General features: G+C 51.4%; 8 protein-coding genes across 8 annotated transcripts; 6 read left to right on the top strand and 2 right to left on the bottom strand.

The window, feature by feature from the left end:
* Nucleotides 1–229: 229 nt before the first annotated feature.
* A1O1_08416 (uncharacterized protein) lies at nt 230–5,051 on the top strand (the record flags this gene model as incomplete). Its single annotated transcript, XM_007729278.1, has 2 exons — nt 230–4,829; nt 4,933–5,051. The coding sequence occupies 2 exons, from the start codon at nt 230–232 to the stop codon at nt 5,049–5,051; spliced, it is 4,719 nt and encodes a 1,572-aa protein (XP_007727468.1).
* Nucleotides 5,052–6,021: 970 nt separating this feature from the next.
* Nucleotides 6,022–6,603, top strand: A1O1_08415 (uncharacterized protein; the record flags this gene model as incomplete). The annotated part of the gene is made up of 1 exon (XM_007729277.1): nt 6,022–6,603. One exon carries the CDS (start codon nt 6,022–6,024, stop codon nt 6,601–6,603), a length of 582 nt encoding a protein of 193 aa, XP_007727467.1.
* Nucleotides 6,604–6,968: 365 nt separating this feature from the next.
* On the bottom strand, nt 6,969–8,688 carry A1O1_08414 (Ham1 family protein; the record flags this gene model as incomplete). The annotated part of the gene is made up of 3 exons (XM_007729276.1): nt 6,969–7,072; nt 7,286–7,467; nt 8,354–8,688. The coding sequence occupies 3 exons, from the start codon at nt 8,686–8,688 to the stop codon at nt 6,969–6,971; spliced, it is 621 nt and encodes a 206-aa protein (XP_007727466.1).
* Nucleotides 8,689–9,602: 914 nt separating this feature from the next.
* On the bottom strand, nt 9,603–11,235 carry A1O1_08413 (uncharacterized protein; the record flags this gene model as incomplete). Its single annotated transcript, XM_007729275.1, has 2 exons — nt 9,603–10,481; nt 10,531–11,235. The coding sequence occupies 2 exons, from the start codon at nt 11,233–11,235 to the stop codon at nt 9,603–9,605; spliced, it is 1,584 nt and encodes a 527-aa protein (XP_007727465.1).
* Nucleotides 11,236–12,163: 928 nt separating this feature from the next.
* On the top strand, nt 12,164–13,887 carry A1O1_08412 (aspartate kinase; the record flags this gene model as incomplete). The annotated part of the gene is made up of 3 exons (XM_007729274.1): nt 12,164–12,355; nt 12,427–13,714; nt 13,784–13,887. 3 exons carry the CDS (start codon nt 12,164–12,166, stop codon nt 13,885–13,887), a joined length of 1,584 nt encoding a protein of 527 aa, XP_007727464.1.
* Nucleotides 13,888–16,211: 2,324 nt separating this feature from the next.
* On the top strand, nt 16,212–18,398 carry A1O1_08411 (uncharacterized protein; the record flags this gene model as incomplete). Its single annotated transcript, XM_007729273.1, has 1 exon — nt 16,212–18,398. One exon carries the CDS (start codon nt 16,212–16,214, stop codon nt 18,396–18,398), a length of 2,187 nt encoding a protein of 728 aa, XP_007727463.1.
* A 1,066-nt stretch (nt 18,399–19,464) lies between these two features.
* On the top strand, nt 19,465–20,436 carry A1O1_08410 (uncharacterized protein; the record flags this gene model as incomplete). Its single annotated transcript, XM_007729272.1, has 2 exons — nt 19,465–20,125; nt 20,237–20,436. The coding sequence occupies 2 exons, from the start codon at nt 19,465–19,467 to the stop codon at nt 20,434–20,436; spliced, it is 861 nt and encodes a 286-aa protein (XP_007727462.1).
* A 773-nt stretch (nt 20,437–21,209) lies between these two features.
* On the top strand, nt 21,210–23,041 carry A1O1_08409 (seryl-tRNA synthetase; the record flags this gene model as incomplete). Its single annotated transcript, XM_007729271.1, has 6 exons — nt 21,210–21,241; nt 21,296–21,396; nt 21,447–21,517; nt 21,599–21,760; nt 21,838–22,347; nt 22,454–23,041. 6 exons carry the CDS (start codon nt 21,210–21,212, stop codon nt 23,039–23,041), a joined length of 1,464 nt encoding a protein of 487 aa, XP_007727461.1.
* Nucleotides 23,042–27,815: the final 4,774 nt, after the last annotated feature.

Genomic DNA, 27,815 nt, shown 5'->3' with positions numbered 1-27,815 from the left:
CAACACCCTGAGCCCGTCATCAAAACCCATCACTTGGACCGTCAGACCTCTACACCCATCTGTCTTGTTTGTCGGTTCCTGTCACGCCGCCCCAACCCGAAAGTGAAGATAACAACCCTCTCTTGACACGTCTGTCCAGGCATCTCCCTGCCATCCCCAAATACATGGCTGGCCTCGCTGTCAGTAGTTGTTGAGATTTCACTTCACTTATCCAGCAACTTCGCCCACCATGGCCAGCTGGGATATTGGTACCCGGGCCTGGTTTCCCAACCAGGCCGAGGGCTTCATTCCCGGTGAAGTGGCAGAGCGAAAGCCGCTGGGCGAAGGCAAGATAGCCCTGGTCTTCAATCTCTCCGATGGCTCACAACAGACGGTCGAAACCACCGAGACTGCCCTCGCCGATACCCATCAGAACGCCTCCTTGCCTCCTCTTATGAACCCTCCAATGTTCGAAGCCGCCGAAGACCTGACGAACCTGTCCCATTTGAACGAGCCTGCAATTTTGCAGGCGATCAAGTTACGATATGCCCAGAAAGAGATCTACACCTACAGCGGTATCGTGCTGATCGCGACGAATCCGTTTGCACGGGTCGACTCCCTCTATGTGCCGCAGATGGTGCAGGTGTACGCGGGCAAGCAAAGAGCATCGCAGGCACCCCATCTCTTCGCTATTGCCGAGGAATCATACACGGACATGTTGAGAGATTCAAGGAACCAGACTGTTGTCGTGTCGGGAGAGTCTGGCGCCGGTAAGACAGTCAGTGCCAAATATATCATGCGGTACTTTGCGACGCGCGGAGCCCCCGGACAAACCAGCAAGGGGAGGGGAGATGTCATCAGTGAAACCGAAGAACAAATTCTGGCAACCAACCCGGTCATGGAAGCCTTCGGTAACGCGAAAACGACAAGGAACGATAACTCGTCGCGGTTTGGCAAATACATCGAAATCATGTTTGACAAAAGCACGAATATCATCGGTGCCCGAATAAGGACATATCTGCTCGAGCGTTCACGTCTGGTATTTCAGCCATTGAAGGAGAGAAACTATCACATCTTCTACCAGCTCGTGGCCGGAGCCACTGATGAGGAGAGACAAGAGCTGGGTCTGTTGCCTGTGGAAGAATTCGACTATCTCAACCAGGGGAATGAGCCATCCATCGACGGTGTGGATGATGCTGCCGAGTTCACAGCAACCAGGAAATCCCTGACCACAATCAACGTCTCCGACAGCACGCAGAAAGAGATATTCCGCATTCTTGCCGCGCTTTTACATATGGGTAATATCAAAATCACAGCGACTCGAAGCGAGTCTACCCTCTCTTCAACCGAGCCCGCCCTGGTCCGGGCTTGCAAGATCTTGGGTATCGATGCGAACGACTTCGCCAAATGGACTGTTAAGAAACAGCTCATCACTCGAGGGGAGAAGATCACTTCCAATCTCAACCAACAGCAGGCCACCGTTGTCCGAGACTCAGTGGCCAAGTTTATTTATTCGAGCCTTTTTGACTGGCTCGTAGAAACGATCAACCACGGTCTAGCAACTGAAGAAGTCTTGCAACGAGTTAATACATTCATTGGTGTGCTGGATATCTACGGATTCGAACATTTTGCCAAAAACTCGTTTGAGCAGTTTTGCATAAACTACGCGAACGAAAAGCTGCAGCAAGAATTCAACCAGCATGTCTTCAAGCTGGAACAGGAAGAGTACATGCGCGAACAGATCGATTGGACGTTCATCGACTTCTCCGACAATCAACCCTGCATTGACCTGATCGAGGGCAAGATGGGAATCCTGTCGCTGTTGGATGAAGAGTCAAGGCTGCCCATGGGTTCTGATGAGCAGTTCGTTACCAAGTTGCACCACCATTTCGCGGGGGACAAACAAAAGTTCTATAAGAAACCTCGGTTTGGCAAGACCTCCTTCACCGTGTGCCATTACGCTCTTGATGTCACGTACGAGTCTGATGGCTTCATCGACAAGAATCGGGATACGGTACCAGATGAACAGATGGAAGTGCTTAAGAAGTCTTCCAATCGATTCTTGGTTGAGGTCTTGAATGTTGCCGCTGCCGTCAGAGACAAGGACAGTGCGCAAACAGGTTCCAAGGCAGTTGCCGCTCCAGGCGGACGCCGAGTCGGTGTCGCTGTTAACCGCAAACCCACTCTAGGCGGCATCTTCAAGAGCTCTCTTATTGAGCTCATGGACACGATCAACTCTACGGATGCCCATTACATCCGTTGTATCAAACCGAACGAAGCCAAAGAGGCATGGAAATTCGAAGGTCCCATGGTCCTGAGTCAGCTCAGAGCATGTGGTGTGCTGGAAACCGTGCGGATCAGTACTGCCGGCTACCCTACGCGCTGGACGTATGAGGAATTTGCTCTGAGATATTACATGCTCTGTCCTTCCTCCGAATGGACAACTGAGATCCGGCAGATGGCTCAAAACATCCTGATCAAAGCACTGGGACAAACAGCCCATGAGAAGGCCGACAAGTACCAGCTCGGTCTGACCAAGATCTTCTTCCGGGCAGGCATGTTAGCATTCTTGGAGAACCTCAGGTCAGCTCGTCTGAAGGAGTGCGCGATCATGATCCAAAAGAATTTGCGGGCCAAATATTACCGCCACAAATACCTCGACGCACGACAGTCCATCATCAACTTCCAAGCAGCGACTCGGGCGTTCCTTGCTCGACGCAAGGCGGAGCAAACGAGACAGACCAAAGCAGCCACCGACATTCAGCGATTCTGGAGAGGACAGAGAGCACGTAAGAACTACAGTCAGATCAGGAGGGACCTCGTCCTGTTTGAATCCGTTGCCAAGGGCTACCTTTGCAGGAGAAACATCCTCGAAACGCGCATTGGCAACGCCGCCATCACCATACAAAGGGCATTCCGATCATGGCGAGCATCACGAGCCTGGCGACAACATCGAAAGAACGTTGTCATTGTACAGAATCTCTGGCGCGGCAGGGTCGCCCGGCGCGACTATAAAACGATGCGTGAAGAGGCCCGGGACCTCAAGCAAATTTCATACAAACTCGAGAACAAGGTGGTCGAACTAACACAATCTCTTGGAGCGCTCAAGCGAGAGAACAAAACGCTACTCTCACAGCTGGAGAACTACGAGGGCCAGTTGAAGTCGTGGAGATCAAGGCACACTGCTTTGGAAGCGCGATCTCGAGACTTGCAAACCGAAGCAAACCAGGCCGGTATTGTCGCGGCGCGCTTGAGTGCCTTGGAGGAAGAGCATGCTAAGCTCCAGGCCAGCCATGATGAACATATGGGTAACGCGAAAAGACTGCAAGACGAAGAGCGCAAACTTCGAGAGTCATTGCAAACATCGAATGCAGAGGTGGACAAATTACGACAATCCGTTGCGAGTCACGAGAGCGAGAAGGGCACGTTACGGCAACAGATCAACGAACTGCAAGATCAACTGGAGATGGCCCGAAGAGCACCGCCTCCCGTGGCCACCAACGGAGTCAACGGAGAGTATGCCAACGGCGGGTCTCAGCTCGCAAATGGCCTCATCAACCTTGTCTCTTCCAAGAAACCGTTGAAGAGACGAAGCGCAGGCGCTGCCGAGCGAAGCGAAACCGATAGGTACAGTGGTGCCTTCAGCGCTCGCCCCGTCTCAATGGCACTTGACACACACGTCAAGACGCTGTCTGGTTCTACATTCAACGCTGGACCAGACGGTGTCGAAATGGAGCTTGAGAGCCTTCTTTCTCAGGAAGAAGAACTCAACGACGAAGTCACTATGGGCCTCATTCGCGGCATCAAGATTCCACAACCCGGAGCCAATCCCGCACCTACCGAGAAGGAAGTCTTGTTCCCCTCTTATCTCATCAACTTGGTGACTTCAGAGATGTGGAACAATGGGTTCGTCAAGGAATCCGAACGTTTCCTTGCCAATGTCATGCAATCGATTCAACAGGAAGTCATGCAGCATGACGGGGACGAGGCCATCAACCCCGGTGCTTTCTGGCTGTCCAACGTGCATGAAATGCTGTCCTTTGTCTTCCTCGCCGAAGACTGGTATGAAGCCCAGAAGACGGACAATTACGAGTATGACCGACTACTTGAGATCGTCAAGCACGATTTGGAAAGTCTCGAGTTCAACATCTATCATACATGGATGAAGGTGCTGAAGAAAAAACTGCACAAGATGATTGTCCCGGCCATCATCGAATCTCAGTCACTCCCAGGCTTCGTGACCAACGAAAGTAGCCGGTTCCTTGGGAAGTTGCTACCCTCCAACAACACCCCCGCGTACAGCATGGACCAGTTGTTGAGTTTATTGAACAATGTCTTTAAAGCAATGAAAGCTTATTACCTGGAGGATTCCATCATCACTCAAACCGTCACTGAACTCCTCAGACTGGTGGGGGTGACGGCCTTCAACGATCTCCTCATGCGTCGTAACTTCTTGTCGTGGAAACGAGGGCTCCAGATCAACTACAACATTACCCGGATCGAGGAATGGTGCAAGAGCCACGATATGCCCGAGGGAACTCTGCAGCTCGAACATCTCATGCAAGCGACCAAGCTCCTCCAGCTGAAGAAGGCGACCTTGAACGACATTGAAATCATCCAGGACATTTGCTGGATGCTTTCGCCCAACCAGATCCAGAAACTGCTCAATCAGTACCTGGTGGCAGATTACGAACAGCCCATCAACGGCGAGATCATGAAGGCCGTGGCTTCCCGTGTGACGGAGAAGGGCGACGTTCTTCTCTTGGCTCCTGTCGACATGGATGACAGTGGACCGTACGAAATTGCTGAGCCGAGAGTCATCACTGCGTTGGAAACGTATACTCCGTCATGTAAGTTCTCTCACCAACTCCCCTTTTCTTCCACCTCATCTACTGGCTTCCAGATGAGATTCTTCAAAGGAGAACCGCCGTGCTAATGTTTATTGACTATTAGGGCTTCAAACACCTCGCTTGAAGCGTCTTGCGGAGATCGTTTCCGCTCAGGCTATGGCTCAGCAAGAACGGGGAGACCTGCCTGAAGAAGTTATTGATGAGGCCGAAGCCGTTGCGTAGAGGATTGGACCTCATCTCCTCTTCTCTACCTCACGACTCCCTTCTCATCGAATGCGACTCTCCTTAACAACAAGACTGGCGTCATGGATCAAGTTAGGGACGGACGGATGTCCGAATGAAACCTCTCAGCAGTCAGATTTTCCTGTCGGCTACTACGTGTCTCATGTCGCATGGGAGAGAAAGGCGGTGGACAAGCGTTGCCTGGAGTTGAATTCAGCCGAGCTACATTTTCTTTCTTGTCTGTTGCAATCCAAGCGAAAATATAATGTTTTTAGGCATAGCAACCGGTGACCAAGCGGGGGTTCGTCTCTGTTCGGCTTGCGCATTGCTCACGACTTGACTCACTCGACTTTGGCGTGGGAGCAGGGCAGCCTGGTGAGGATGCGACGATGCTCCAGATCGAAATGAAACAAAGAATGATGTTCAAAATCAATCTCACTCGAATTGGACGTCTTACCATTAAGTTCATCCATCTATTGCAAAGTAGCTCCATGTGGCACGGTGAATCGCGTCCTCGTTCGGCAAAGAGTTGAATCACAGAGCTACTCTTCTTTCACGTTCTGGGAGGACGAGCAATTGTCTCTATTTCTTCCGGACCGAAGTAATGATTACAGGAGACAGGAGACAGGAGACAGGAGACAGGAGACAGGCGTCAAATGAGTATGGAAAGCAACAATGAGCAACACTGCAAGCAATGCAATGGTGTTGGACGTTAATATCTGAGACTCTCTATCCAATACATTATATAGCCCAATGATCCGCCGTACCACCTCCGCCACGCTAGTCCAGACAAAGAAAGTTCCCCGCAAACCGAAGAAATTCGAGTTCGCAGCGACCAAAAAAAGTTCTGGGTAGCGAAAACAAACCAGCCTGCGGTTGAGTTTGTATACAGAAGGACACACTCACTCGAGAAGATACTATTCCTCAGATATCAATTCAAGAACCGACTCCGACTCTCCCATACAAAACAATGCGCTCTTTACCCAACATCCTCGTCACCGGCACTCCAGGCGTAGGCAAGACAACGACCTGCACCCAACTCGTCAGTCTCGCGTCGCAGTCCAGCCCGCCGCTCGACCTCAAACACGTGTCCATCAACGACATCGTCAAGGAGCGATCATGCCACACGGGCTACGATGAGGAACTACAGACGTTGATCGTGGACGACGACAAACTCATGGACGAAGTGGAGAAAGAGATTGCCGACGGCGACGGCGCCGGCGGGTTCATCATCGACTGGCATTCCACGGCGGGGTTCGCGGTGCGGTGGGTGGATCTCGTCGTGGTGCTGCGGTGCGACGAGACCAGCGTGCTCTACGACAGACTCGCGTCGAGGGGCTACCGGGACGAAAAAGTCCAGGAGAACATGGACGCCGAGATCTTTGGGGTTGTCAGCGAAGAGGCCAAGGAGGGTTGGGGAGAAGTCGAAGATGGGCGCGTGGTTGAGTTGAAGAGTGTCCAGGCTGAAGATATTGAAGAGAATGCCGAGCGAATTCTGCTGTGGGTTAAGAACTGGGTTAAAGACCACGGATCGAAGACGAATGGAGAGTGAGGAGGTTGCATTGATGATTCGAAGTGAAGTGCAGTTGCAGTGGTTGAAGGGATGCTCTGCATGCATTTGAGATATCTGTCTATTTCTCTGCATGCATCTGAGGTGTCTGTCTCTGTCTATTTCTACTTCTGGTAGACACAAGAGGCAAGAGGGAAGGGACTTCTCCAGGTTCGAACCTGTGTTCAAGGCTCCGCTTCTCCTCCGGCAAGCCAGGCTTTCAGTTTGGCCAGCGCCTTGCTGCGATGGGATATCCGGTTCTGTGCGCAACTGGTCAGCATTGTCCGCTCCGTCACCGTCACGAAGTGGGTTTGAATTGGATCTGGAAAGGCAGGAGTCCATGGCCATGCTCATGTCCATGCTCATGCTCATGCTGAGGGTCGAATAATTTTCTGGGGGCCCAAACGTACCTTCTCAGCCTTGTCCATCTCGGCGTACGTCTTGCCCTCGTATTCGAATACCGGGTCCCAACCTGTTAAATTTTTGGTCGCGTCAGCCTGTTCTCGCATCGGGCGACTATTTCTCGCAGCCGAACTCGAACTCGAACTCGAGGTCAGGTCGGCATATGGCACGCAGAACGAGGCCACATATGCCACATATGCCATTGACAAAGACAGTCATCTGTCAGGATCAAGGGGGTTACAGCACTGGGGGTGTTGGGGAGAAGGGGGTTTTTTGAACATACCGAAATTACTCGGTCCTCTAGCCGGCACGATTCGGCCCTGTGTCCGGCCCTGAAACAAGATCGGGTCTTGACCCGGTCCGCCGCAATACGCGAACGTGCACACTGCAAAGGCAGTCTTGTCTTCGTATGCGGCGAGCATGTTGTTCAGACCTTCGTGGCCGACGGCTTGAAGGAAGTATTTGCTAGACAAGAGAAGAGGAGCACAATGTTAGCAGTGTTGACAACAGGACGAACTAGCTGTGGAGACAGAAGAGCAATCAAAACAAGTCGTGGAGACAGTGACAGTGACAGTGTTGTAGGGAGAGCAGATGATAAGAGTCATGAGCAACCATCACGATGGCCTGGAGCCTCCAAAACAACGTCATGTCTCCCATCTCCTGGCCTTGCTTCTGTATCAATCCAATTCAGGTTTATATTCAGTGTCAGCCCTGGGAAGTGGGTGTGATCGTTCTTGAGCTTGTCGACACGGTGAATACATGTCCGTCGTCAGTCGAGTCTCAAATCGAGTCGAGTCGAGTCCAGGATAGACAGATGCCTCATAGACAGCCCGTAGCAATGTATGATCATACTCCAGAGATGACCTTCGACCCAGATCGCATCATATCCCGTCGTTGCGATGGAAGGCAAGGCAGCAATATGCTCGACTCCAATCGTCCATGGGAGTGAACATGTTGCTGATATCCCAGAATGACAATATCGTCTCAATCTCAATCTCGTCTCTCATCCTTGATCCCAAAGCCTTGCCGAAAGACACGTACACTCACTCACCACTCACAGGGGTCTTTGTTCCACACTCCCTCGTTCTGCGACTCGAAGATCATACTCAATTCTTAGTCCTCGCTTTCGATCCTCAACCCTCACATTTTCACACCTCCAACCCCAGCCTAGAGCTGAACCCATAGTGCCACCAGGACCCAAAACAACAAGACAGAAACAGAAGCAGAGATGTAAAAAACTGAAAACCAAAAAGAGAGAGAAGCAGAGATAAAAAAAAACCGACCACCAAAAGCAAAAACCAAGAAGACAGAGAAAGAAAAAAGGAAAAAAGAAAAAGAGAAAGAAACTCACATATAAGGCCCCGGCAACCCATTATAAGCAGCAAACTCCAGCGCCGTGTCCTCCGTCAACACCGGCCCGCCCACCACGGCCGCCGCCCTAGAACACTTGTCGCGCGCCACCTCCTCGATCGACCCCTGGATTTCGTGGCCTGGGACATCACGACTCTGGAGAACGAGTTGGGGTTTGTTGCTGCTGTTGTCGCCGCCCTCCACCACATTTGTTTCTGTGAAAAGAATCGCACGCACTTCGGCCAGTTTGTTGGCGTTGCCGGTGATGAAGTTGAGAGTGGTCGGCCGTGCTGCCTTGGAGCTGTCGGTGGTGGTGGTGGGTGTTGAGGAAGACATGGTTTCAATCTTCAAGAACTTTCAACACTTTCAAGATTTCAGAGCTTCGGTCTCTGGTCTCAGGTCTCAGGTCTTTTGATCGTGCGCCGGCCTCAATTCTTTTGGCTAGGTCCTACGTATGTTCTCTGGTTTCGGTTCTTCTGTTCTTCTTGTTTTTCTCTCGTCAATGTCTGTTAATGGTCTCTGTTCGGTTTGTGCATGAATTCGAGAAGAGGAACAAAGAAAAGAAGAAAAAGGAGAAGAAATTGTAGGTAGATGTAGGTAGAAGGATCGGCAGTTTCTGTTCCCCGGAAATGATGATAGAGAGGAACGGATTGGGGGGGATTCTCCACAATTTATATATTGTTGGCCGGATCCTTGGTATGAGGATCGACTACCTGAATTAACGGTTGCGACCGAGAATGACTCAAGGTATTTTTCGAATTTGCTTTATGTAAGAGTCAGCATTCAACTCATGCCGTTCTGTGGTATTGACGAGAGGAAAGGAGTTGGAAATGAACGCGGTACAAGATGAGTCGGGATTTCGATCATTTTATATTTGATCAATGCCACCAGTTTGTGACAGTATAGTATCACGATTCTCACCCGTAGATGTGATGCTAGAGATGCTATTTCAAGCCGAGACGTTGCGGTGAGTCTAGGAGACCATGAATGAGTGATCAGACGCAAGATATGCGACAATATTGTATGTAATTGTAACCTGGAGGTGCTTCGAATAATGCCACCATTTCGACACCTAAACCCCATCCCGCTCTATCGAACCCAGTCTTCCTATACCTTCGCTATGCAATATCAAGAAAAGCTGTCCCAAAATAATGCCTCGCTGTCAAATACCTGACTGAACGACTCCTTCTCGTCACGTCAGCCCTGGAAATCACCGATTTTGGCTGCCAACCACCCCAAAAGCGGACCCTTCATTTCAACTTCAGCAACTCAAAGTCCCGATACTTAGCCAGGTAGCGTTCTCCCCTACGATGAGCCTTGAGTAATCTCTCCAGACCACCACAACGGAACAAAGTCGTGCCAGAAACCGCCAGTTTCTTGAGAGCTGGACTAGGATTGAACATTGGGTCGAAAACGACCAGATTGACGGATCCGTCCAGTCTGCTCTCAACGCCAACAATGGTCATGGAGTGGCCGTGATGCTGAAAGTAGATCGGCGGCTTGTTCGTAATGACCACTTTGTCCAAGTTGTCTTGGGTGGTCTCATCGTCGAAGTACTCGCAAACCGCGCATAGCATGGTCTCAGAGGCTTCCACCTCTTTGGTGGTGGTGTATGCGATTGCTTCACACGCAATGCCGAGACTCATGAACAAGGCTTGTGCCTCAGGTGTGCCAATATACTTCCTCGTGTACCTGATCCCTCCAGTCTCGACTCGTCCGCTGGCGTTGAATCCCATGTCCCAGGCCCGTTCGATGAGGTCTTGAAGTCTCAATATCGTGGGCAACCTGCCGGGGAAATGTTCAGCGCCGGGGGCACCCGCGCCTTGGATATACGAGATGAGCATCTGAATGTTCCTGTATCCACAAAACCCTCCCTCTTTGTGCATCTTGCAGACATGACGTACTTCGGGATTGCAGTAGAATGCTCGTTCGACGCCCTTGTCTAACTGAGAAAGTCGTGCAAGGGCTGGAACCAGGTCAGGGGTCTCATTGGCAACACTCTCGACTCGGATGAGGGTTCCGTCGGGTCCAATCCTGTTAGTAACGGTGACCTTGGCCCCCTCCTCAAGCATTCGACGGAGCCAGTTTGGCATTTGTTGTTCGTGTGCGTACGGACCCAGCTCTGCTCTCTGTACACCGTCAGATGGATGCCATCAATTACATACCGTGCACACATACCCCTAGACGCTTGGTCTTGCCATCGTTCGACGATACCGCTTTGTATGGCGACCTCCTTTTGGGTGATGCAGGAGTGCCCAAGAAGATCTCTCTCAGAGAAGGAACTCGGCGTTTGTTGTTGGAAGGGGGCGTTTTCGGATTCAGCTGATCATGGTTCCGAAGTGAACCAGAAATAGTCGTGGTGAAAGCATTGGAGATGTCGCCCAACGTACGTGCGGCAGTGGCTGGACGAGTGGACAAGTCGGCATTGGATGGCTGCTGCGGTTCATCCATGGAGACGTTCTCTTGAGCATGCATGTCGGCATGTGCGTCGAGTTCGAGGAAATGAACCCGTTCACCACAGAAACAACCCACCCAAGGCACTTTATCTCCATTTCCTTGTCTCGCGGGGGATGGAAGCGACGCATGATTCTTCGCGGTTTCCCGCGATTTGTCCCCATCTGTGGCAGGAAGACTGGGACGATCAGACAAGGCAAGTTCGGAAGGGAGTCCAGCTTCCTCGAACGCCAGTACTTGTGCCAGCTGAAAGTCGTCTAAGTCCGACGTGTCAGATTGTTGAGGGCAGTCAGAATGAGACTCCCTATCAATGTGTAGTCTCTTGTCGGGGTGTGATTGCCGCACATGTCGGTCAAGATGGTCGAAATTGTGGCTGCCATAACGACAAAACGGGCATCTCATATACTCTTTCTGTGAGCTGGCTGCCATACTCGTCGCAGTTGATATCATATTCAGGATAGAGAGATCAAACCGCCCTCATCGTGTGTGATGAAGGCAAACTGCGTCGTTTACCTTGCAAGAGGGCATTTGCTGAGACAGCAATTGCTGCGGAACTCCCCAATCGAAGAAAATTGGGGGAATCGACCGAAAGATTGTAAGCGGCCGATTGGAATAGTTTAAGAGTCAACTGAACGGCCCAAGGGATAGAGTGTTCCAAGATGAGGTTGGTTGCTTGGACCAGATTCCTCAGTTCAGCGGATTTACGCGTACAGTTCAGGGGGGAAAGATTAGGTGACATTACAAAGAAAAGGCACCTAAAGGGCGAGAAGCAGACCTCATGAGACTTGAAATGACGGTGCAACTGTAGGTACGTTTCAATACGAAATCTGTCCAGCCTTCCAAATCCTGGGTCCGGACGCCTTGTCAGTCGAAGTCCAGAAAGTCCTTACCATGAGTGTCACTATGCTCCACCATACTTTCGAATGACAGCGATACAATACAGGTATGCTGTTACAATGACACCATCTTACCGAGCAAATCGTCTGCCTCCTGATTCCCGGTGTCGCCAGCTACAAGTCCCTCACCGCTGCCGCATTCGGTTACAATGCTGACGGCCCCCCGACGAATTTTTTATTCTGCCGCCTTTCAGCTCGCATTCCGATTCGACGCGCGCCGAGCCTCTTTTCGTGACTGTCACTTATTAGTCCTGCAATGCATCGAGTCATACTACAAGAGACATAACCACGATCACCGGCTGATTGCTACCTGAGTATTACTACATCTCTGAGGTATCACTGTTCGCGCGAGACATTCGCATCTATCTCTGACTCTTCCTACCTTTCCACGTCCGAATATACCAGTACTGCATTGAAGTAATGCTCCAGCGTTGTCGACAAGAAAACTCCCCTTTCTCATCATGACCACCACCTCTCTACCCAACGGTGTCCACCCCGAACCCTCACTCACCGATGGCACCGACACACCTACACATCGCGCAATCAACATATTAAAGTTTGGAGGCACCAGCGTGGGCAAGTTCCCGCTCGACATTGTGAACGTGGTCAAGACCAGTGCCCTGGAAAATGATGTGGCTATTGTGTGCTCGGCGGTAAGTCCATTGAGTTCGACCATGGATACCCCTGTGTCTCTGAGTCAAATACTAACGTGCTATACCTTCAGAGATCAAGTAGTACAAAAGCCGCCGGGACGACGAACCGACTTTTACGAGCAGCGACCGAAGCCGAAAACCATCGAGAATTCAGACAATTAATAGACGCCGTCCGAGTCGACCATATTGAAACTGCCGATTCTTATATCCAGTCTCAGAAAATATGCGCCCGGTTAAGAAAGGAAATCGAGGATGAATGTTCTTTGGTCATTCGGATACTGGAGGCCGCCCAGACCTTGGGCGAAACCAGCCCAAGATCGCGGGACAAGGTGATGAGCGCGGGGGAGAAACTCAGCTGTCGATTCATGGCAGCTCTGTTGGAGGACCGAGGAATTGAAGCCGAATATATCGATCTCGCGGATGTCATCGACTTCAAAGTCAGCCACAGTCTCGATCAGGAATTTTACGATAATGTGGCCGACAGACTCGGCAGGAGACTACAAAATGTCGCCGGCAAGGTCCCTGTGATCACCGGTTACTTTGGTGCCATTCCGCGTGGCCTCCTCATGACGGTCGGTCGGGGTTACACCGACCTCTGTGCCGCTCTGGTGGCCGTCGGTGTCAAGGCCAATGAGTTGCAGATATGGAAGGAAGTCGACGGCATCTTCACCGCCGACCCACGCAAGGTCCCTACCGCCAAACTAATCCCTCAGATCAGCCCTGCAGAGGCCGCCGAACTCACCTTCTACGGCTCTGAGGTCATCCATCCCTCCACCATGGACCAGGTCATCCGGGCACGGATACCGATACGTATCAAAAACGTCATGAACCCCAGAGGAGGGGGGACGGTCATCTACCCTGATACGCCATCCGAGCTGAACTCTGCGTTGTCGGGCCACGACCCCAAACTGTTCAGGTCACGGAGTGCAACTTACCTGAGCGAGCGGAAGAGGCCCAAGCGGCCCACGGCGGTGACGATGAAACACAGGATCTTGGTGATGAACATCCACTCGAATAAGCGGGCACTGTCTCACGGGTTCTTTGCGGGCATATTCGCCACGTTGGACAAGTGGCGGCTCTCGGTGGACGTGATCTCCACCAGCGAGGTCAACATGTCCATGGCCTTGCATTCGGAAGCACCACTGTACACGGGAGGAGGCGATGATGAATACCAGATTGTGGATCAAGATCTGCGCGGTGCCATAGACGAGCTGAAAAGCTTTGGCACGGTTGATATCATCCCGGACATGGCCATTGTCAGTCTGGTGGGGAAGCAGATGAAGAACATGGTTGGCATTGCCGGCAGGATGTTCTCTACGTTGGGGGAGAACAATGTGAACATTGAGATGATCTCACAAGGTACGTACGGGCAACATGGTGGCCTGATGGCTAGAGTGTGAGAGGAGAGCAGAGGACTGACCCGTCGAGCAGGAGCCAGCGAGATTAACATCTCATGCGTGATTGACGAGCGTGACGCGGACCGGGCGTTGAACATCCTGCACACGAATCTCTTCACCTTTCTCGAAACATGATCCGATGTTTTTTGTGAGCGACTTGACTTCAGCGGTTTCTGGCGACATCTGCATATAACGGAGTGGTGCATATAGGACACGTGGGATATACTGGAGTTCCTGGACCATATTTGCCTTAGCTAGGGATGCATGATTGGTACAATTAGTACACCAAAAATGGAGATATCTGCGAAAGACAAAATTGGATGGGCGGGCTTTGTTGGATTGACAGCGCTGACTATCTGTGCTTGGTTCCCCAGAGCATTGGCATTATGATGTCGATGGCTGTCTAGACAAGATGACTGAAATGTCCAAAAGAGTTGAACGGTTCGAAAGGTGGTATGATTTAGGCATAGCCACCGCAATGATGACAAGACGTCAAAATGAATCCAAGACAGCCCACAGAAACTACCTAACTAGTCGTTAATGCGTCCACATCAGCCTCGGGACAGCCATCACCGCTACGGGCTGACTGGCTGACAGATTGTGGGCGACATGCATGATTAACAGCCGCCGTCTCCGCCTTGACGGGCAGGTAATTAAGATGAGCCCAACGGCAAAAAGACTTTTGTTCAATTTCACCTAACTGAAGAAGGATCCGACACACGCCGAGTGTCTTCGGCAATAGATTAGATGACAGTTGCCATTGAAGATCTGGATCGGAGCCGGTTCTCTTAACTCTAGCAGGCCAGGCCGGTCACAATGTGCGCGCATGGACATGGACATGAACGTGAATGGGCTGACCACTGGGCCGGCCAACGCGTCCCAAGCACAACCTCTTGTAGAACTGGCCGTTCCCCATCCACAGATTGAACGAAGGGTTCGTGTGCGTTCCTGACAGTGGCCGATGCAAGGGCGAGAGGGACGAAGCGGATTGGGGTCAGAGGTCCATGAAGGGGTCGGCCAATCAGGTATTTACCCTTGATGAAGGCCCGCAGCATATTTGACACAAACCAGGAACGAGCGGGCGCGAGCGGGCGGGAGATGAAAGAGAGTGAGAAGAAAGAGTTTGAGGCATTCCAGGGCGATCTCGATCACGATGGATGATTGGATGTGGGTGGAAGAGAAGTCGTTGAGCCCTGAACGAATGCCGCCGGACTTGAGAACCAACCCAGTCATGACAATTCCTGCTTTTTCTGACGGGCGTCCGTAGCGCCAACTTTACTGGCAATTTATGCGACGCCTCTACCAATCCCATGCTCGCGGGTAGGCGCTAGTCAGACACTAGGTATCTAGTCCATGTTACAGGCACAGAGTACACGTAGTCACGGGATATCGGGTCGGCTGTTTGGGACCATGACACGGTGCGCGTCTCGGTGCCGCGAGCATTGAATACCACCATTATTTACCACTTGCCACATAGGGACACTCGGTCCTACTACAGACCACCTTAAGGATCTTATCTGTCCTATCACTGCTAGACTGCTCGGTAGAGAGGACAATGCTTGAGTACTAAACAAAGTAGACTCTTCCGCTCTATCCCCATCAATCATTTAATTCCCTTATCCAAGAATGCACAGGCAGATACAGTTGGTGGATGGTCAGATGGAGGTCACCCACCACCCGCGTCACCACTCTTCTCAGCTTCTGTGCTTCTACCACTGCAGCTGAAGCCTGAAGCCTTAAACCTGTGTAGCCCACCCACTATTACCACCATTTCTTCTCACTACTGCAACCTCTGAGCAAAAGACTTTTTCCTACTCGTCCTGCTCCTCTTTAAACCTGCATCTCGCCTGTCCACCCACACCTCCTCCACGCCCACCAACAATCCCTACCTGCCTACAAAGGGTACCGGTGCCCTACGCATACCCTGCGCACCATTCTACCCTTCACTTCCATCCGATCCGATAAACAGTAAACAACTCCATCGGTCCTCTTCCATCCTCCCATACAGAGTAATGGCTCCCTCATCTCAATAGCCTCACGTCTGCAGGAACAGTTGCACCTGATATTCATCATCTCGACAGTTCAACATCTCATACCTCCTGCGCTTACCGCACCGCACCCTACCACCCCTCGATTCGATCCACCGCAGCCTGGATCCCACCTCCCTCCTCCCGCACAGACACGTCCATATTTCTCCTAGTTTCGACACCGTTCAGTGTCTGACATCGATCAAATCTCTCCTTGCCTGGAATCAGCTCCAGACCTGCTCGCAAAATCAGACGGCAGTCACCAGTGGTCGTCGGATTCATTACGCCCACACTGCCGATCCCGCCTGACGGGCACAGTTTCTGTCAATCCTCAAATTTGGTTCATGGGCTTCACTATCCTCATATTCACGCGACTTCTTTTGTAAAACCGTTCTTCTTGGTGTCTCTGAACATTCTGCACCAGTTGTCGCCATGGCTTCGACGCGTCAGCACCAGTTTGTTCAGATCTACCAGGATCCAATGCCGCTCCCATCCAACATGTCTCCCACTCACAAGCCACGACCGCAACTCCAACCTTCCGCCATGCCTCTGCAACCATTGCGAAACCCTCCGGCGCATCCCGATGTCATCCTCAACGCTCCCATGGCTCCGGGTCATCAGCTCTCACCTCTCAAGAGCCATCCGCTATCACCACCGAAGCCGAACTATGGCAATCTCAACTACATTCCTATCCCTCCGCCTCCTATGGGAGCCAATATCTACACCGACTCCCCCGCAAAGAGACCGATGGTTCCGTCGCAGCAACACCAACAGTTCCGACATGTTCAAATGATGCCGCAACAACCGCTCTTCACCACCTTCAATAGCAGCTTCGAGGCCTTCGAACAAGAAAACTACCCAGTGCCCAGTATGCACGACAACTTCGTCGACTTCCCCGAACCTTCATACGTCCGCAAGCAGCCACTCAAAAGATCATATTCGGACGCACAGGTCGGGAATGACCGGCCGTTGAAGAAGGCTCGACAAGATCAAGACTCAGTCACGCATCTGCCAGAGCCGGATGAGATGCCTCCCATCGAGGATGACGGTAACAAGCCCGCCTACAGCTACGCTCAGATGATCGGCATGGCCATTCTGCGAGCTCCTAACCGCCGCCTCACTCTTGCCCAGATCTATGACTGGATTTCCAACACGTTTGCCTATTACCGGGAAGACACCAAGCAGAGCTGGCACAACAGCATCCGGCATAACTTGTCCTTACACAAGGCTTTCAAGAAACAGGAAAGACCGAAAGGCGACGCAGGCAAGGGCAGCTATTGGGTCATTGAGTCAGGAATGGAAGCACAATTCATCAAAGACAAGAACCGTCGAGGCAATAACATGCCACACATGACCATCAATGCCGGAGTAATGCGTCCGGAGCCCCAGAAGGTGACTCAACCTCAACAACTATCCGAGGCTATAGCCCCCAATCCGTTCATCGTCCAGTCGAATGAACCTCCACGACCACAGACCGCTCCCGCGCTTCCTGAGCTGTCATCGGACGCGACACTGCCAGCTTCAGATCCCGCTCTCAATGAACAGGAGACTGTGGAGTTTGAGGAGCATCCTCTCCCAAGGGGACCCAAGTCGTCACCTCCAGATGCCATCAATTCGTCTCCACCAGTGGTGGCTCCTACTCATCACCGCAACATCTCTTCTCCTACCGCACGGATGCAGCGGCCTATTTCATCCCATCGGCAAAAGCGGTCTTTGTCCAAGATGGATGACAGCGGTTATTTCTCCTCTATCGAGTCGTCGGTCCTGCGACCCAACAAGAATGCCGTCGTTCTGACTTCAGAACTGGACATTGAGCCATTGAGGAGAAACCGGGGTCGAGCCGAGGAAGAGATTGCTCGCATCAGAGGCTCCTCCATTGAAATGACGCCCAGCCGCGCCAGATTCCGCAATCCAGCGGATGGCGCTCACACTTCCTCTCCTGTTCGAGTCAGTCCAGGGTCCCGATTGAATCCGGTGACGCCTCCAATCGTCTTCAAGAAGCCGATGCGTCCTCCGCCCTCATTATCACCCAATACACAACTACATCTCCATCGCAAAGCCATGCGTGACTTTGCCAATTCCCCCATCAAGAGTTTTGGGTTGTTGCATGGAGATGTTGAAACCTACAGTCCTCTCAAGTGGGCCACTCTGGCTTCTTCCATGCCGGAAGAATTTGAGATCTTCTCCGATCCGGCCATTGGTCTTACCCCCGCCACTCAAGGTTTCATCTCGTCTCCGATGAAAACATCGGTGGCTCGCCCCGCATTAGGACGAGCAACCACGACTGGAGACATGCTCAGTGACATGATGGGAGTCTCCCACAAGCTGAATACGAAGACCCCGACCCGAACTTCGTTACTCAAAGCGGGTGTTCGGGCTTCACTCTCTGGATCTCCCCTGAGAGGTTCCATGAATAACGTTACGCACGTTGATGAACAGAATGATCTCTTTGACTTCAATTCTTTTGAGAATGACAATTCTGACAACGAAGAGGGCGTCGACATTTTCAAAGGATTTGAGAAGATTGGCGGCCCGTCCACACATGTCAACGGACCAGTTTCTGCTGGCCACCTTCGTCGACCTTCTTTGGGAGGACGAAGTTTTACCACCCGCTTTTGAAGTGAGGGTGGATTGCTTCAATCTTGGCTATTGCTATCCTGTTTGGTTACAAGATTTCGTCTAATAACCTTGCGTTGGCGATACTGCTGAACCTTCAGTAACCTTCAGTCCGATCCAGCAGGATACCTTTTGACGACCAGACTGTTTTCTTGAATCACCTTTCCAGCATGACTTGGCTGGGTTTGATACGATGTCAAGAGCTTATGATTTTCTTTACCTTGGGTGTGGCTCTACCTTCAGAGCGGTTTGTTACGACGATATGGGACTGTATGACCGATAGTAATGGGTACTATTATGGCCTGGGACGAGCATGGCTCCGACCGGAAGGATTCGATAGTTTGAGCACCAATGCAATGAATGTGCTCATTATGGAGGTAGATTGTCTTCTAGACGGAGAATGTCTGTCGACCATATGTCTCGGAGTAAAACGTGCAGTGTGACCGTACTACCCACTACTTGCGTATGATGAGTATTCTAGTTTTAGTGGCCAGCTTCAGATGTGAATCTGGACCTGCTGGGACGTCGGCTCGAGAGATCGTGTAGTAAGACCCTGGATGGTGTTCGTCTCGATAATTGGCCCACGGTCCGACGAGGCTGAGTCACGTGACCGGCCATGTTTCACCAATTTTGTCTCGCTCAATCCGAGCCATGCAGTGGGTTTGAATGCGCCGTCGCTGGATGCAACACCTCCGACTCACAAACTACGACTTTTGAAGAGTCAGATACCCTACGAGATATTTATTCTCTCACCGTCAGCTGGAGCTCCATCCGCCGACAGGCGAAGCACTACCGACTGTTGACGAAAATGTCAACTCCACGATGTCTTCGCATAGCTATTGAAGCATGTCGACCATGCAAAGTACGAACCCTGTCTCTCATCCAGTTTGGCGAAGAAGACATAGATCATCCAGACTCCTAGCAGCTCAGAAGCTAACGTTTTCTTCTCCAGACTTCTGCTCTCCCTCTGCGGACCCGACCCTCATACTCTTCAAGGCATTATACCCGAGGGCTGTCTTCGAGCGTTCCGAAATGCCTGCCCGAACGAGACATCACCGCCGGCTTTCCCATGCCCGAACTTGGATCCCGCAAAATCCAGGACCTACCTGACCTTGAAGCAGAGACGTCGTCGGCATCACCTGCTTCTTCGACTCCAAAACAGACGCCGGCGCAGCAAAGTGCAAAAGCTCCTAGAAGGAGCCGAGAAGAAAAGTCCAAATCTCCTGAACAAGAAGTGTCCGCGATCGTGTCACGATCACAATCACAATCACAGCCGGAAGGAAGCTCAGGGAGCACCGCCGAAGCCGCCGGCGCCGAGGATACCTCGTCTTCTGCACCCACCATTCCTCCCAACGTCCTGGCCGCATACCGGACTCCGCTCCGCCACACCCCAACCCACGGCATCCCCGTGGCCGAGCTACAACTTCGCAGCTACAGCGTGCGCAACCTCGAGTTCTACGCCGACTTTGCCGTCCGTGCTGCATATTACCTGGGTCTGCCCTGTACAGGACCCGCTCCTCTCCCGCGCAAAAGGGAGCGGTGGACAGTGTTGAAGAGTAACTTCGTCAACAAGAAGGCACAGGAAAACTTTGAACGAATCACACTGAAAAGACTGATTACGGTGTTTGACGGGCAGCCTGAGGTGGTGGAGATTTGGTTGGCATTCCTGCGCAAGTGGCAGTTCTATGGAGTCGGGATGAAAGCCAATGTTTGGCAATGGGAGGAACTCGGTATGTTTTTTTCTTTCTTCACATCCCGTGGCATTTCTTCCGTGGCATTTCTTCTGTGTCAGCTAGGGATCTTCATGTGGTGATACCAGGATACTAATTTCTTTTCTCCAGATGTTGCCGGTAAGATGGACCGCGACTTTGCGGCTCTTGAGAAACAACTCGACGACAAATTACGCCTGTTTGGCTTCAACAAGTCGTCTGCGGAGAAGAACGATTTGCTTCAAATCATGGATAAGCAGGGTCATAGACAGGTCGGGGTGGGTATGTCGGAGCTTAGAGAGAAGTCGAGAGTGACAAGTGATCCATTTTGATGGACTTTCTGGATTGCGGTCTGCAATTGCTGCTGAGAGGTTTATGTCTGTGTTGCATTACCATGACACGATAAGAAAGGGTTCAAGGACAGGTAACTCAGGGCACTGGAAAACTTGTGTTGTGTATCTTTTGTGCTGCGAATACTCTGCTGCAATGTGGCTGTCGACTGGAGTTTCATGTTGCTTCTCAGAAGCCTGTCGTGGTGTGCCGGCCTGAAAGCAGGATGGATTGTATAGCCAGCAGAAACGAGGCAGGACGAAGCGAAGAGACGCGGTTAGACAAAGGAGCAGGGAGGAGAGAGAAACAGACATGACTCCTTGTATCTCTCCAAGAGGAGTCATGTCTCTCTCCACGACATCCATCCCATTCTTGTCTTCCGCTGGCCTCTCCCGTGTATTACTTGGTCTCTTTGATTCCACGACTCCATCGAATCCTCTCGTGTTTGTAAAGGTTCAGTCGTCATCTCGTAGAAGACACACCGTTAGAAAATGTAGATGAGCTTGCCAATCAACCATCCGCAAATCTTGGGACGTCTCCGACATACAGATGTAATTAAAGTTAACACGTTAGGTGAGGCTGTCTCATCTTCCGCATTGACTCGCAAGGCTGCGGGGAGACGGTGCAAATTATTTGCGAACGTCAATCATTGTCTACTGGCAACTACACCGCGCTCCAACTCTCCACACACCTGAGGCCGTCCCTCGGTTTCAATTCCTAGACAACACTCACGACTCAATCCTCCGACTACTCTATTATATTGCTTGTCACCATCATGATCGAAGTCCAGGATCTGATCACTTCTCGGTAAAGTCATTGTCTCGCAGTCTGTAACGGTCCACTGACTCACCGTCAACGCAGAGGGGGAGATCCCAAAAAAGTGATTGAGAGCCAACAGAAGCGATTTGCACCCACCGAGATCGTCGACGAAGTCATTGCCCTATGGAACGATGCCTACCAGAGTCGGTGTGCCGTCCGAAATGTGGTTTCCCAAAACTAATTGTCCATGTAGCGAGATACAAAGCGACACAGTTCGGCGCAAAGATCAACGCTGTACAAAAGGAGATTGGTAAATTGAAGAAGGTTCGTCAAGAATCCACCTTTCTCTAAAGATAGATGCTCTGAATTCTGCGACTGGCCTCGACTAACATGTACGGACCCCAGGCAAAACAAAACGCAGACCACCTCCTCAAAGAAAAGGCCGATCTCGAAAAAGAAAAGAAAGCCACCGAAGACGAGGCCGCCGAGAAAGAGAAGCTACGGGACAAAAAGTGCAAATCGATTGGAAACTACGTGCACGAGTCGGTCCCGATCAATGACAATGAGGTGGGTTGGAATGATGCCCTGGCAGACACAGAGACAGAGCAAAAGAGCACTCCCTCACTAACATTTGTTTCTGTTAGGACTTCAACGAGGTCGTCAAGAAATGGGCCCCCGAAGGCGTCACGGTCGAGAAGAAAGACTGTCTCTCTCACCACGAAGTCATGACCCGCGCCGAAGTGTACGATGGCGAGCGGGGCGTCAAACTGGTCGGCCATCGCGGCTACTTTCTGAAGAAATGGGGTGTTCTGCTCAACCAGGCTCTCATCAACTACGGCTTGCATTTTCTGGTTGGAAGAGGCTACGACCCGATCCAACCCCCGTTCTTCATGAAGGCCGAATATATGGCCAAAACGGCGCAACTGGAGCAATTCGACGAGGAACTGTATAAGGTCGTCGAGGGTGGGGATGCGGAAGACAAATATCTCATCGCGACTTCGGAACAGCCGCTTTCCGCCATGTTCGCCGACGAGTGGTTGACCGAGAAGGATCTCCCGATGAAGTTTGCCGGATACAGTTCGTGTTTCAGGAAAGAGGCCGGCTCTCATGGTCGAGATGCCTGGGGGTTGTTCCGGATACACCAGTTTGAAAAGGTATGGACTTGTTTTCGCTGTTTTTCATTCACGAAAATTCCAATCCATCTGCATGGAAATTCCCATTTACTTTCATCATGACAAAACTGACACTCGTCAAATCTAGATCGAGCAATTCCTATTCGTCAAGCCCGAAGAGTCATGGCAAGCCCTCGAAGACATGCGCGAGACGGCCGAAACATTCTACCAATCTCTCAAACTACCCTACCGCGTCGTCGCGATTGTGTCCGGCGCCCTCAATAACGCCGCCGCCAAGAAATACGACCTGGAAGCCTGGTTCCCCTATCAAGGCGAGTACAAGGAGCTGGTGTCATGCTCCAACTGCACCGACTACCAGACGCGCGAGCTCGAGATCCGCTACGGCCAGAAGAAAGGCGCCATCGACGCGCGGAAGTCGTATGTCCACGCCCTGAACGGCACGCTGTGCGCCACAGAACGCACGCTCTGCTGTTTGCTGGAAACGTACCAGAAAGAAGATGGCTTTGAAGTCCCAGAGGTCCTGAGACCGTATATGCCGCCGGGCACACCGGACATCATCCCCTACACTAGGGAATTGCCCAAGGAGTCGACTTCGGTCAAGGCCAAGCAGCCGCCCAAACCGAAGGGCGAGGATGGTGCTCCTGACGGCGGACCGAAGCTGAATATGCCCTCGGCGGAGAATGTTGCTGATAAGATGAAGGACATGAAGGTTTAGATGGTCCGCATACACTATGTCGTGGATCTGATGTTTGAATGATCTGGGCTATGGCATCGAGCTCTGAATAGAGAAGAATGCATGAACATGGTGTCTTCCAGTTGTCAATTGTCACTCATGGATTGTTTCTCAAGGTGGTCTCTTTCTCATTATTTCTTGATTCTCACACATGGCGGTCTCTTCACCATCATCCTATTATCCTGGATTGTTGTTTATGACGGTCTCTCCACCATCATCCTATTATTCCTTGATTGTTACTCGCGGCCTTCTCTTCACCATCTTCCTATCATCCCGGATCGTTGTTCATGGCGGTCTCCTCCCTTGGTTGTAACTCACATCACTTATGCTCATTCACTATCCTTCTACTCCTCTGACTACTTATACCCCCTCTTCCCTCCTCCCTCTCCCTCTTCCCGCTTGTTTCCTTCCTCGCTTGCCCCCCATCCAACAGCAATCATGTCGGATCAGCAGCCATATCGAAATCCCATCTTCCCTCGGCCTCAGCAGGCTCTAGCCATCCGACCAACCCCGACTGCTGACCCACCATATCCTGAGCAAAGACCATACATATGTTACACTGCTTTCACACCAAGCAAAGAGCTGGCAAATGTCCAATACATCGCCACCAAGGTGGGAGATGAAGGGTGCATCATTGTAAAGAAAGGCAAGGAACCATACGAAGTCATCTGGATCACTGTGCCTCGGAGAAACATCCAAGGCTTCATTCCCTTCTCGCCAGCATACATCAACATCGGCCGCAATACAATCTATGGTCGAATCACAGTCCAGCAGAACCTGCCTATGACCTTCAATGTGCAGATTTCTTCCAAGAGTATCAAATTCTCTGGACTGTATGCCCGCACGGCCTATGCCTTCCTGGTAGCTCTCGGAGAAAAGGGAGAAGCAATTGGCCTAAGCGAATAGCTCGCGAGGAAGGTCAAGAACGACAACTACCAACAACATCTCACCAAGTTGATCGTGGATGGAGCCCGACAAGCTGGTTCTCTGGATACTCTGAACAAACCCGACTTTACTTTGCGAGAACTTTGTCAATCTCTGACTCCAGTCGACAATAGCTTTGCTGGAATTGGTGGTGATTACATACAGGTCATTCGGAACTTCAGGGACCAAAAGGGTCGACAGCCTGAGATCCGCATTGGCAGGGCACTAGATCTCTGGGTACGCAAATCGGATCACGACAATAGGAGGAAGAATGGCATGAACACCTTCTATGTCGCCTGTCGACAGAACTGTGACTACAAGATGTACGCTCTCATTCAAGGACTCGCTGAAGACGATGACAGAACCTTCGCCGAGAATCTCACCATTGTCCAACTTGGTGCCTACAAGCCAAAACTGATCCCTGCCTCGTCTACTATCATACTTCCAAATGCAGCCACGCAAGCGGCTGATGTGCAGCAGGATCTCGCCTACGGTTACGGAGACAAGCTGAATGCCGCCTCTCTGATGACATTGGGTCGAGATGCTTTCAGAACCACCGGCTGGAAAATCGCAACAGAACGTGACAGTTTCGGCTCTACGGTCGGATGGAACCACACAAGCCCCTTGTTTGAGGATGATACTTTTTACGCTCCAACGATCTGGACACGTCTCGACGTGCCGAGAAAGATGGCTGTTTTTCGCCGTTCTGTTTCAACCCTAGACGTCAAGGGGGGCATCTTCAACATTGAATCACGCGGTGCCGCGCCATCTCGCAAATATATCTGGGCTACTCGTCTCCCTTTCATTGGTGTGAAACCCTTCCCGAAAGTCGGTGATGTTGTCTATCCAGTCATTGAGATCATGACAAACGGGGAACGTCATCCACAAGGCTATGGAAGGCTTCCAAATCTCGCCATCTGGTCAGACTGGAACCTTGCCACGGGTGTCGCTCTTAGATTGGAATGGTTCAACAGTGAAACTGGCGACTGGATGTTTAGATACGTCCAAGCTACGGAAGCATTTGGCTTCAAGTCTTCCGCTCAAGCTTCCCATGCCGCCTACTCCAATTGTATGGCAATACGGCGATATTTTCTTCGACAAACAATCCCGAAATTCGACGAGACTTGGCAGGTCGACCTGGGTGGTATGGCTCGAGTCAAGCAGATCACGTTCAACAATCTGACCCAGACCATCTCACTCCGATAGAAACACAGACCAAACTCAAAGTCGAATCGAATACAGACAGGCACTGCTCTGATCCAGTGGACGCGACGTTCGATATCACAGATACAACACCGGCGGTAAAGCCGACCAGATCTTCAAAACAGCAGATCATCCAACAGCTGAAGGACGCACAAGCCGGGATGATCGACCATGCCTGGCCCACTGGTGGAAAGCCAAGCAAGTTCATCAAGACTTCCAGAAGCCAATGCGACCTTTGCGCAATCTTGGGCGGCGGAGGTAGGCTTGGGAAGTGTGAGCGTGATGGCAATCATCATCTGCAAGACTTGCGTCTTGTATGGCATCGTTTGCTCTTGGACAGCGGACCTCAATCCTGCCCACCCAGACTTCAATTCCCACCCGGTTTACAAGCTCTTGTCAACTCAGCCTTTGCTCCAAGGAGCATTTGAGCGCATGAATGATCCTCAGCTGCGCAAGTTCTTGGAGTAGTGCAAGAAACAGCATCACATGGGTCCTCTGCGCTGAAATAAGTCTCTTAACATTCAAAAGCATTCAAAAGCATTCAACAGCATTCAACAGCATTCAACAGCATTCAACAGCATTGCAAATGGACAAGCTTGTAAGAAGCTCACTAGCAGCCTGCACTCGAGAAGAGCAATTGTCTTTCCGTCGAGGCTAAAGGGGTGCCGACGGCTTCTGAGAAAGGGGCTAAAGGTCAGGATATGGGCATTGAAACGATGCATACCTAGATAGCACAATAATACATCTTGAACCCCGATTAAAGGACCATCCCTGTAGTCGTCTTTGTACGTTGGCAATGACAGGACGTGTGCTTATAGCACGATGCTTGCATGGCCAGTTTTCAAAATTTGCCTCCCCTATGTACTAGATATGTTCACATGTTGTTTGAAAAACCAATACATAGAAGATTTCAGGTGACAGACCGCTGAGATATCAAATGTAGTAGCAATAGTAAACCCTGGCCAGCCTACTATACATAGTAGAGGCGCTTACAGTGTATCTCAAATTGTGATAGATCGGAATGGCGAGATTGCTGCGCAATCTGGTGCTCTTTTAGCGTATATAGAGAAATGCTCGGAGCAAATTGAAAGCAGTGTTGTTGATCGTCTCGATTGTCGAGGTGGAATGGACATAACGCGGTGTTGTAAATCTGATGCCACAGTCGAGTGTCAGTGGACTTGCAAGGCGAAAGCCGGCATAACGGTTGAACGGAGGTACGGCACTGGTAGCGAACTCGCCAGCGGAGGCTGAGAAGGAGCTGGCAAACGAGGGCCCTAAGAAGTCCCCGAGGAGACGGCGTAAGGTGGAAACCCGGCATAGGGGTGTCGAATAAAGGTACAATACCGCCTGAAGTAAAGGAAGCCAATATACAGATGACGACTCGCCAGTGGAGCTTGAAGAGGAGCTGTAAGACGGAACCTACGGGGTCCCGGAGGAGACGGCGTAAGGTGGAAACCCGGCACAGGGGCGTTGATTTGAGGTATAATACTGGTACTGCCAGATTGTGGCCGAGAGCTCCCTCGCAGAGGCTGTGGAGGTGAAAGGCGAAGACCAGGTATAAGAGGTCTGAACAGAGTAGAATACTGATATTGAGAGTAGGAACAACCGGGGTGGAGAAATGGCCGAGAGCTCGCTCATGTAGGTCGAGGAGGAGATGTAAGAAGGAGTCCCGACTAAAGGTGTTTTTGTGGACGAACGATTACCGCGCCTCAAGCTGAAGACGAAGTTGGCGGGCCCATGGTCGAAGATTCGACCATATAAGGTGGAAACCCGGCAAGGACCAGGGGGACTTGACAGGCTGGTCGCCAGAGGCTTTTTCTGGAAGATGTTAGTACGTAGTAGTATACTAATGTGATTCTGGAAAAGGGCAACTCACTTTAGTTTTTTTCTCTTTTTTTTTTCGTTTTCTTCTTTTCTTACAGCTTCAAAACGCCCATTATAGGGTCGTTTTCACGACGACTTTGTCGTCGTCGTCGTTGTCATCAGCGCCCTCCTGGTCGCCGGAGTCGACGTGTGGGTCATCCTGGCCCGGATCATCATCGTCTTCCTCTTCTTCTTCGGCGGCTCCTTCTCCTCCTCCTCTTCTCCTCCTCCGCCTCCCCGTCGCGCCCCCGTTTGGCCGGGACAAATGAGCCCTAAAGGTACTCGATGCCCGCCGGGAGGTCCTCCGTGGTAGAGGCCTTTGAGGCCGGGGATGCCGGAGGCGATAACCCAAAGTCAACCTCTCCCTAAGAGGTTGCTGGTGCCTCAATGTCACTGGCGGACTCCGGAGGCAGAATCGGAATATTAGGATGGCTAGGTATAAAATTTGAGGTTATAATAGCCTCCGAGAACATATTTCTAGAAGAAAGATTCCAGTCGGCGGCCTTTAACGAAAGAATATTTTCTTTAGACATAATTGCTTACCTGGAGGGCTTAATCACATCAAAGTGAGCGAGGAGTTCAAGAGGGCGGTCTACGTCCAACACCTGAGTCGTTTCTTCCACGAGGACGCCGTCCCTCCCAAGACGAAGGCTCCTCTGACAGGCCAGTTCTGCCGGGAGGGCTCCACTTCTGCAGGCAGCGACATGGTCGTCCAATGAGGTTTGGATAACAAAGCGTGCGTATGAGAGGTAGCAGAGAGTCAGAG

The sequence above is a fragment of the Capronia coronata genome, assembly GCF_000585585.1.
Source record: "Capronia coronata CBS 617.96 chromosome Unknown acBCG-supercont1.8, whole genome shotgun sequence".
NCBI lineage: Eukaryota > Fungi > Ascomycota > Eurotiomycetes > Chaetothyriales > Herpotrichiellaceae > Capronia > Capronia coronata.
The sequence above is the reverse complement of the archived record's forward strand: the minus strand, read 5'-3'. Positions and strand labels throughout refer to the sequence as shown.